This window comes from Kryptolebias marmoratus, linkage group LG7 (assembly GCF_001649575.2).
Source record: "Kryptolebias marmoratus isolate JLee-2015 linkage group LG7, ASM164957v2, whole genome shotgun sequence".
Lineage (NCBI taxonomy): Eukaryota > Metazoa > Chordata > Actinopteri > Cyprinodontiformes > Rivulidae > Kryptolebias > Kryptolebias marmoratus.
This window is the reverse complement of record NC_051436.1, coordinates 17,715,314-17,726,115: the sequence shown is the minus strand read 5'-3', so window position 1 is coordinate 17,726,115 and position 10,802 is coordinate 17,715,314. Positions and strand designations below refer to the sequence as shown.

The following is a 10,802-nucleotide window of genomic DNA, read 5'->3' as shown; positions in this document are numbered from 1 at the left end:
TTCATGGAAGAACTTGTATCCTTTCTCCAGTTTATTGGATCGGGAATTCGCCGCTGCGATTTCTTCCACATCAGCAAAAGACAACTTTGGCAAATTAAGCAACGATATTGAAAAGACCGACATTTTGCTTCGTGTGATTGAACAGACTCGCTAAAACAGGAAGTGTTCCAGCACCAGGAGACGCTACTTCCGGTTGCCGTGAAAAAGGCTTATTGTGTAAAAAAACATAAAATAAATCCGAATGCCAGTGCAGACATGTAAAGTCCAACTTTTTGTGACAGCTTTGAACTTCGAATGATGATTCAGCTGTGAATTATGAGTGAGCTACGGAGCCCCGAAGAAGGCTGAGTTTTCTCATCTGCTTTGCCAAAATCCCATTGATCTCCATTAGATTTTTTCTTCCATTTTTTATTATTATTGTTTATGCCAAGCACCGTAATGCTACCAAAAGAGAGACAACTATTCCTGAAGAAGCTGCACATTTAGAGAAGCAGATAAATCAGCTGGTATCCTGACAGCACCCTGAAACAAAGATTCATTTCGGTTTAAAGCAGCTGTCTGGTGTAAATCTGCAGGTCTTTAGAATGTGGAAAAAATGCAAAAAGAAATGATTTGTTGTTTATTTTACAAATATATGCTAAATGAGTACAGACAGATATGTTGGTACCATTAAAGAAAACATTAATCTTTGCATTATAATCATGTTTCAAACTGTTTGACTTTAATTAGTATCACTGCTGCCTTCAAGCTTTCCATCAGTCATTCAGCTGATTTAAAGGGAACAAACGGCCACTGGGTAGAGCTGCCTGTGGAGCTCAGAAGGAAGATTAGAGATATTCATGTTAAAGATAAAGGATAAAGGCTACAAGACCATCTCCAAGCAGCTCCATGTTCCTCTGACCGCAGCTGACAAGATTATCAAAATGTAGACGTTTCACGGGGCTGTTACCAAGCTCTCAGGATGTGGACGCAAGAGGAAATGCGACCCCAGGTCGATCTGACAGATAGTTCTGATGGAAGAAAAAGAGCAAAGGAAACCATCCAAAGCCAATAAAGCTGAACTCAAAGTGCGTCACTTTCTCATTGCACCATTTGTCACATTTTGAGTCACAAGAAGCTCAACAGCATCAGAGCCAGGAGGCTCCACTACTGACAGGAACTCACCACAATGTATGATGACCCAGCCCAGCCCAGATGTTTCTGTTAGACGTCTCTGGGACAGATGAGACAAACCTGGGAGCTTTCTGGCTCATGTCACATCCTTTTTTACAATTATTATTGTGGAAATGTTCCAACAAACATGTCTGCAGGGGTTTAATATGCACATTTTCTTTCAAAGCTGCACAATATACAGTGAGGGAAAAAAATTATCACACTGAACTCTACCTGCGTAGACACAGTTAAAACAGACAATTCTAAACAAAATGGGTTCAAATACTTCAGGGAAATTACATTTATTATAACATATAAGTGAGAAACAGTTAAACATCTGTAATCTACCGAGTTGCATGCGTTCTGTATGGCTCCTGTCAGCGATTTATTCCGAGCTTTTTGTCCCTTTTCTGAACAGTTGAGGCCTTCCTTCTGTAAAACACCGATGCTGCAGGTCAGCTCGGCGCCAAACAGGACCTTCTACTTCTCGTTGTAGTGGCTCAGTTCCTTCAGAGCCCACTTCTTCATGTCGATCTCCTGCCGTATCCTGCAGTACTCGTCAGCCAGAGCCTCGAACTCTCGGCCCAGGATCTTAAAGGACGACAGCTTCAGCTCGACGGCCTGCTTCTCCTCCTTGCTGGCCCGCAGCTCAGACTCCAGCCTCCCCCTGCAACACGGAGGAAACACGGCGGGTGTCATCGACAGCGCCGGTTCGGACATGATCGGCCGGGTGAACACAGCGTTAGCAGCGGGAACTCTTGCCTTATTTTTCTGTGAGCGGAAATCGCGTCGACGGTGTAGGTGTCCAGCTGAAGCTTCACCATCTCAGTTCTTTGAGGGAAGAAGAAACACAGGAACATTTATGTCGATCTCCGTTTATTCAGGTAACACAGTGAGTAGCCAGAACATTATGACCAACTACCCAACCCATCGACGCACAGACTCTTTTAGGCCTCTGAGGGTCTGAGGTCAAACTAACGAGGCAAAGCAACGCCTCAAATTAATTTTTGTGTTACTCCAATCCTTCTTGAATCATTATTACCCTCTGCTAAAAGGCAAAGGCAGATGAGAATGATTTTGACTGTGTCTATACGTTTGTGTGTGTGTGTGTCTGTTAGCAAAATATCTCCTGAACCACTGGAGGATTGTTTTTTAAACTCTCACAAAGTAATCATTTGCTGAACATCTACAACTGATTACCTATTGGAGCAGAGCCATTTGAAGATGGCTGCCACGAAACACAAAAATGACTACAGTTCAGTTAGTTTTTCAGATATTGAGCTAAAATTTAGTGTGGTAGTAGCTGAGAGTCCTTTACAACACATACTCTGAGTGCTAACTGATCTCACATTAGAACGGGCATTCCTTCAAGGAATGCTAGGTCTTTAATTGATTTTTTTTTAAGCTTCCAACATCCAGTTCAATGACAGAACATTTACTTTCTGCCTGATACCTCTCACCTACTGCCAGGTCCCAAAGTAAAAAGACACTCAACTCACAGAAACAGACTGTGGTCATAATGTTATGGTTACTAATCAGTGTATACTTTGTTTCCTGTATGTGCAATCTGATGATGATGTACTTTCCATTTACCCAGTTATAATCTTTGAAACTAAACTAGGTTTTCTCATTAAAATTATAACATTTTGGCTCAAACGTTTCCAAGCGTCTAACTATCAGACTTCATCATACATTTATTCTGCTCATAAATTTCTCTAAGAATAGAATCACTGACATTTTTACAGTATTAAAGCAGGAAAAGCACTGAGCACGCCTTACTTTATCTTCTGTAAGACTAATTCACATTTGCCTTCGAAGTAATCTAGTTTCTTCCTGTCCAGATCTGTTTGGATCTTCAGCCGGTGGTCCAGGATGAGAGACTGAAGAAACTGAATGCACTTTATCAGCTCCTGGTTAGAACAACAAAGAGGAGAATAAAAATATTATTAGAACAAACTAAGGACTTCAAATTTATAGGTATATCATACACATTAATCATTCAGATTTATCAATGGATTTATTTTCCTGTTGAAATATGACCTGAAACAATCAAATTTCCACATAAATACTTATATTCTTTGGCGTACCTCAATCAGGCTCATGGTAAGAGAGGAGGCTTCTTCATATTTATCTGACAGATTCCAGTTTGTTAATGTTAATAATGAATCTTCTTCATATACCAGAGTCTGTCGTGGAGTTCCTCAGGGTTCAGTGCTTGGACCAGTACTCTTTACATTAGGTAAAATTATTAAACAGGACATGATGAATTTTCATTGTTATGTTGATAATACTCAGTTATATTTATCCATGAAACCTGATGAGTCCAATCAGTTATTAGGGTTTACAAACATGACTTAAAGACATAAAAACCTGGATGACTCCTAATTTTCTGCTTTTAAACTCAGACGACACAGAGGCTGTGGTTTTTGGACCTGAGCATCTTAGGAACAAACTTTGCAGCCTTTCATTTCCTCTGGATGACATTAATTTGGGCTCCAGTTCTAATTTAAAGAACCTTGGTGTTATTTTGGATCATACTCTGCTGCTGTCTCTACTCTCTCTACTCTCTGTGTTTGTACATGCAAATATATTTATTATTAAGCTGTACTTTTCTTTGTTTTTCTTCCCATAGAAACTAAACCCAGACCAACCCTTCTGTGTTTGTCTGCGTCTCTTTCCTGTCCTCTCAAACCCCAGCCGGTCGAGGCAGATGGCCGCTCATTCTGAGCCTGGTTCTGGTTATGCTGGAGGTTTCTTGCTGGTAAAAGGAACTTTTTCCTTTCTACTGTCACCTCCATGATGCTCAGGTCGGGAGATTGTGACAAAATGAAGATTAAACGCAATCTGCTGGCTTCCTTAGATAGACTGTTACTAATTGGCTTTTCATAATCTACTGTATGAGAATGAATTGGATTAAAATAGGAACAAATAAGTGGATTTTAATCTGAATCTGTTTTAGACTGAATTTGGATTCATGATTTGGACTTGTCACTTCTTTGTATAGTGTCCCAAGATGACTTTTGTCGTGAACTGGTGCTTTGTAAATCAACAGAATTCAAATTAATTGAATTGAATTGAATGTAACATCATACTTTGGACCTGATTGCTATTATCTTGGCGTTAATGATTTACTATCATTACTGGACCAATTGATTCTTTCATGTTCAAACAAATACTTAAAAAAAGAAGTCTGAACAACGTTTTATACCTGGGCAGAGTAAACAGGTCATGTGGCAAGAAATCAACCCTTAGCAAACAAGAACGGCTAAAGAAGTTAAAGGTTTTATAAAGTGAACACCCCAATAAATGTTTTAGACAGATTAGACTTTGTCTCTACTTTTAGGACTTACAGTAGGTCAGACATACTTTAATTTGAAGATATTGTTTCAAATGATACAAAACCGACAGATTTACCTATAAACATTCAGATAAGTGCTTACAGAGAGGTAGAGCTGGGTTTGTCTTTGCAGGAGGACGGTGTTTTCTCGACACGCCTCCTTCAGGGTTTCTGCCCCTCGCTTCTCTTTATCCAGCAGCGCTGAAAGGTGAAGCAGCTTGTTGGTCTTCAGACTCTCGCTCTCGTTTTCTGACAGGCAAGACAAAAACATCCCGTTCACGGCTGTCAGTGCAAAACTAACAACCTAAAAGAAAACTAGACAGGAAACAACAGATGCTTTCAGCAAGCGTACCCCATTCGGGCTGATAGTAAGAGAGGAGGCTCAGACACTTTTCCTTCAGATGTTTCTCCAGCTGTCTGGGCAGAGCCGGCTTCATTCTCTGCACATTCTGATGAAGACATGTACAGCATGGGGATAAATAAGTAAGAAACACTTATTTACAGTAAATAGCAACTCTCACAGACAAAGAAAATAACATACAATAGGAATAACAAGCTGATACAAAAACATAAGGAAACAAATCCAGTTATAGTGAAATCATAACAACTAATTAAAGGCCTAGCATTCCTTGAAGGAATGCATATGACCCACTGAGTTTGATGAGGTGAAATGACAATGTCACAGTCATTTTGGTCAAACCTTGTAAATGACGTTATGCGCGTTTTGCAATATTGCAAAATTTGAAGAGATGGGTTAGCTCCTGCCCCCCTCGTGGCAAGTTTTAAACAAAGGCAGTGAGCGATCTTAGCACCCAGTATGTGTGGAGAACAGCTCTGTGACTCCACACTAAATCTTAGGTCAGTAACTAAAACTGTCTGAATTACAGCCATTTTATCTGGGCTAATGTTTATTGGCTGTAGTGACCATCTTGTTCTGCTCCTTTTAGCTTTTCCAACTCACTTTCAGCAAAGCCATTAAGCACTCAGCATCCACACGACATTTTGAACAACAGGAAATGCAACTTCTCTTGTGTCAGATAGCTTTTGTTGTCATCTTGAATCCGGGTGACTCCAAAGTTAATCAGTTATAGACATTCAATAATTCTTTTCTAAAAGTTTAATTTAATATTGATTTAGTGGTTCAAAGGATGTTTTGCTAACAGGCAGACAGACACACTGAGACACGAGTAAAACAATAACATCCTTTCCTTCAGCAGGTGATAACCAGATCTTGAGCAGAGTTCAAGGAATCAAAATAAGCCTGGACTTTGTTTTCCTAAAAGCTACGTCTGCTGGACATCCTTTCTCAATTGGACAAAGTTGGAATGAAACAAAACATCCAAACAAAGTGCTCCCTTGCCTTACCTTGTCTGCAGGCATCAGCTCCATCACCTGCTGAGGGGTCAGAGCCAGCACAGGAGGCTGGTCCTGGTTTGTGTTGCTGCTGGGATCTAACTGTCTGACACACTTCGCCACCAGCAGACACCTCTGCAACGTTTCATAGAACTGAAAGAAAAGTAAAGGATTTGTTCTTCTACTCTAAATCTTCTTTAACATAATTGCTAAAAGGCTGCAAAAAATTATAGCATGTGAAATTAAATAAAGTGTTGTTTAAAAAAATAACCTTTTTGCATTTAATGATGCCCAAATACAGCTTTAATGCCTCCAAAACACTTTAGATTCTCCATAATTTATTGACAATCCACTGTGTGTGTGTTGTTTTTTTTTTAAATAAATCTGTTAAAAGGTACCATGCTCTGATCAGGAGGGACAGTGGCTCGGTGCTTCCTGACACAGTGGTTCTGGATCATCTCCTGCAGTCCTCTGTAGAGGCTCTCAGAGCGGAGCCACTGACGCTTCTGGTTCTGTAGTTTCTGCTCCACCTATAGATGTACAAAGAAGCTGCTCAGAAAGGCACAAACCTGACCAACTTCAACTGTTTTTTTTTTTCCAATCAATAAATGGGTTACAAATCCAACAAAAATGCAAACCCTATCAGCTAATTTCCATTTCATCTTATGTTATTAGCACAAGTAGGTGATAATAAACAACAAAAAAATAATTAAAAATTAAACTTATACCTTATCCAGCTCTGTTTTCAGAGGGACAGTGAGTCCAGTTTTGTCCACATGTTGTGTCAGAGTGGCCAGGAGTTTGCAGAACTGAGGGTTCTGGGTCAAATCGTCTTCCGTCACATCACACAGTGGGAAGGAGGCAAGAACTGCACAGTAAAAAGTAAGTCATTGTAAGAATCAAACCATCACAACCAATTTCAGATATCTCAAACATCATTCGTCCCAGGATAAATGACATCACTTTTCCTCATTCATGTGCAAACATCCATGAAAACATTCTTCCTATCTGGAACGAACATTGTGCATATCTGAAACAAGAGACCCAGTTCAGGTACCTACAGTGTAGTCGTTACTGGTTATAATTTCCATTTCAGTTCACATATTTTGTGTTAAAATGAAATCCCATCAGGCTCTATAAACACTCAAAATTTCTGTTTTAGAGATTTGTAATTACATTGCAAGTTATAATTGCTTATGTCTAAAAATGTTTTTTAAACCAGTCATACGATAAAAACGTCACATTCCTGATAAAACCTTTCTTTTTTTTAAATGTCCATCTATTATTAAAAGGCAATACCCAGCATAAAAAAACAAACTTGTGCAAAAAAGAAACCAACTGACAAAAGACAATTCATTACAGAGACCATAATATACCATTAAAGGCCAAGCATTCCTTGAAGGAATGCACATCGCCCGCTCCCAGGAGTTTTACACTGAGGTCATCTTAAGATGAGAAAAGCTATTTTGGTCAAACCTTGAAAATAAAAACCTGTCAAACGATCATGCAGATCTGTTAGCATTGTGAATGAGTCTCAGCTACTACCATCTAAAACTTTAGCTCAGTATCTCTAAAACCAAATAAGTTACAGCCATTTTCGTTTTGTTACGGTCAATTAGTTGTGGCGGGCATCTTAATTGTGGTTGACTCCAAAAGTTAATAGTATATGAAGATGTACATCCAAAGACTACTTTCTGATAGTTTCATTAAAACCCGCCCAGTGACTCATGGGATATTTTGCTAACAGACATCAGACCACATGGGACAACAGAGGTGGACAAAAACAAACACCTGGTCCAAAAGTCCAATAATATGCATGTCCTGGGAAAAATCATAAACAACATGAGGAATTTAAAATAACGAAGACGAACTGCATTCTGGGTATCTGAAAAAAATAAATCTATCTGACTGGGATACAGGTTCAGTTCTCTGTACCGCTTCTTTAGGTAACTTCTTGAAACAGAACGGTATTGTTCAAGCACCATGTACACTTTTAGTCTGTATCCTTAACTTTAATAAACAACAGTTTCTGAGACACTTCGTACGATAATGAACTGTAAGCTGCATTAAGGCGCAGAGTTGTTTTCTTACCCTGTTGATGTAAACTGTCGTCCTTCCCGAGCGTCATTATGTTCGTTGACTCGTATCTGTCGGACATTTTCGGCTGAGTTTTGTTCTTTGGGAACAAAGCAGCTTAAAATAGGCTAAAATTGATGGGGGTTTTTTCTTACACAGAAGCGATGTAAACATGTAAGGCAGACTTCCTGATTTAAGTTGCGCGCGCCTACAGGACGCCTTCTTATTGGTTCACTGGCTCACGTTGCCAGACCGCGAGAACGGCTCTCTCACGGGAACGCGCTTATGTTTAATCACAGCTCTTCTTTAAAAAAGTGATAAAACTAATTGATAATATCGTAATTAACTAGCTGCTGGGTCATGATATTTCTCTTATTTCTTGCTTAGAGACTGAGGTAACATTACAGACAGTAATTTAAATGTTTTGTGATTTTACTTCGTTTTTAACAGAAGTCATACTGTTAAAGGTTTTAAAAGTAAATAAATTTATGTGCCTTGTTTGTCCATTTAAAACGAGGAAAACACATCAGAACTGGATAAAATCTTTAATTTGATTAAGAAAATCAGAAGGCAAAATATAACTCAAGTTGTATACTGATAAGTTGTTTTTTAATCCTATCAGACTTGCCAAATAATTTCAAATAATTATTTGATTTTTTGTGGTCTTTCAATGTATTTTTTTTTCCAACAGAGACTGAGACAGCACACAAATCAAGTGCTTTGAGTCTCAAAATGTAAAAAATAAAATAGAAATCCACAAATAGTTGTGTTTTAAAGGAGCATAAATAAGCAGATGAGCTCCAGTTTGTCAAAAACACATAAAATCCTCAAAATGTTCTTCAAAAGAAATTGGAATGGGTTTGGAACAATCTTGTCTGCAGTCCATAATTAAATTAAATGGATCTTGGACATTTTCAGTGAACAGAGGACAAGGATCCAAGCCATAATCTTACTTACTGCATAAAAAATAATAATTTAACAGCAGCTGATTTTACTTTAAAAACCATTTTTCAAGCACATAACAGACTGATCTTTTCCAGAGATGGATTGACTTCTCTGGGATGGGATAAACCATCACACCATGGAAACATGGACTGTAGCCAGACAAATCAGTATATCAGATCTTTTTGGAAGACAAAGACAGAGCATACAGTGGCATACGAGACAACCAGACTGTTGTCAGCAGTGAGTCCAACAGCCAGGCTCTTATGGGGTTGTATCAGTGTTCTTGGCAACAATCATTTCCATCTCTGTGATGTCCAAGTACAAGACATTCATGCATTTTTCAGCAAAACAATGCAAAACTACATTTTGCACACTTTACAAATGGAGGCGCAGTGTAGCTTTTGTTTTATGGAACAGTGGATCAGATCTTCACTCTTGCGGAGTTGCTAGGGGGGTCCTGGGAGTTTGACTCTCCAGTCTACATGTTTTATGGATCTGGAGAAGGCTTATGTCTGTGTTCCCCGAGGCATTCTGTGGGGAGTGCTGCAGGAGTATGGGGTGCCAGGGTTGCCTTTAATCCTTCTGAAGCCCTCGTAACTGAAGAGAGGAAGAAAAGCCCTTGTAATTTTGAGTCCATTTGACCCAAAGGCCACAGGAGGGTAAGGGCTATCCGGTCCCTGTATAATCAAAGCAGAAGCTGTGTCCGAATCCTTGGCACAAAGTCGAGCTTGTTCTCAGTGCAGACTGGACTCCACCAGGGCTGTCCCTTGTCTCTGATCCTGTTTGTGGTGTTCATGCACAGGATCTCAAGAAGTAGTTGGGGAAAGTAGTGTGTGTGGTTTGGGAACTTCAGGGTCTCGTCTCTGCTTTTTGCAGATGATCTGGTTCTGTGGACATCTTCAAGGCATGACCTTCAGCGTGGACTGGAACGGTTCACAGCTGAGTGTGAAGCAGCTGGGATGAGAGTCAGCCCCTTTAAGTTTGAGGTCATGGCTATTAACTGGAAAAGGGTAGAATGCTCCATCCAGGTCAGGGATGAGTCTCTGCATCAAGCGAAGGAGTAACTCAAAATCCTGTTCATGAGAGACGGGAGGATGAAGTGGGAGAAGAATCAACGGATCGGGGCCTTGTCTGCAGTAATGAGGATATTGCTTCAGTCTGCAGTAGTGATGAAAGAACTGAGCTGAAAGGCAAAACTCTAAATTTACTGGTCTGTTTACATTCCAACCCTATAGTCATGAGATATGAATCATGACCAAAAGCACAAGAACTTGGATACAAGCAGCAGAAATGAGCTTAGCTGTAGGGTGGCTGGGCTCAGCCATAAAGCTAAGTGAGGAGATCCGTCATCCCGGGGGTGTTTGGAGCTGAGCTGCTGCTACTCTACATCGAAAGGAGTCAAGTTGAGGTAGTTTTGGCACCTCCTAAGATGCCTTCTGAGCACCTGCCTCTAGAGGTTTTCACTGGGAGGAGACCCTGGGGCACAACTGCAACTCACTGTAGGAATTATAGATCCTTTCTGACCAGGGAACTTAAGTCATCCTCAAACTGATACTTACCTTAAAACCAGTTTGAATAAATAAATAAATAAGAGTGACAATATATGGAACTGCTGGTGTAGATTCTCAGTCATCCAGGCCATGGTAAATTCAAAAAAAAAGTTAAAAAACAAAAACAACTGGACTTCTATTCTGTAGCTGAAGACGTTTCGCTTCTCATCCGAAGAGCTTTCTCAATTCAGAAATAGAGAGTGTGGAGTTGAGCTTTTAAAGCTGAGATGTGATGTCCAGCAGGGTGCAGACCTCTGCCTTTCCACCACTTATTTCAAGTTTAATGACAGTTTTTTCAGACAGAAACATGGTTGCGCCATGGGATCTCCAGTGTCTCCGATTGTGGCTAACCTCTACATGGAGGAAGTGGAGCAGAGAGCCCTGAACTC

General features: G+C 40.0%; 1 protein-coding gene across 1 annotated transcript; it reads right to left on the bottom strand.

Annotated features, from left to right (window-relative positions):
- Nucleotides 1-1,429: 1,429 nt before the first annotated feature.
- haus4 (HAUS augmin-like complex, subunit 4) lies at nucleotides 1,430-8,126 on the bottom strand. The gene is made up of 9 exons (XM_017439732.3): nucleotides 7,934-8,126; nucleotides 6,571-6,710; nucleotides 6,241-6,372; nucleotides 5,855-5,995; nucleotides 4,842-4,938; nucleotides 4,593-4,738; nucleotides 2,932-3,062; nucleotides 1,915-1,983; nucleotides 1,430-1,819 (listed from the first exon to the last, which is right to left on the bottom strand). Exons 1-9 carry the CDS (start codon nucleotides 7,998-8,000, stop codon nucleotides 1,633-1,635), a joined length of 1,110 nt encoding a protein of 369 aa, XP_017295221.1. The 5' UTR covers nucleotides 8,001-8,126; the 3' UTR covers nucleotides 1,430-1,632.
- Between the last annotated feature and the right edge of the window lie 2,676 nt (nucleotides 8,127-10,802).

Excerpts from the sequence above, each read along its gene's own strand:
- haus4 (XM_017439732.3), bottom strand. The coding sequence starts at position 8,000 with ATGTCCGACAGATACGAGTCAACGAACATAATGACGCTCGGGAAGGAC. Across the intron at positions 5,996-6,240 it reads TCCCTCCTGATCAGAGCATG|TTCTATGAAACGTTGCAGAG; the intron begins GTACCTTTTAAC and ends CTTTTCTTTCAG. Across the intron at positions 4,739-4,841 it reads TTACTATCAGCCCGAATGGG|AAAACGAGAGCGAGAGTCTG; the intron begins GTACGCTTGCTG and ends CTTGCCTGTCAG.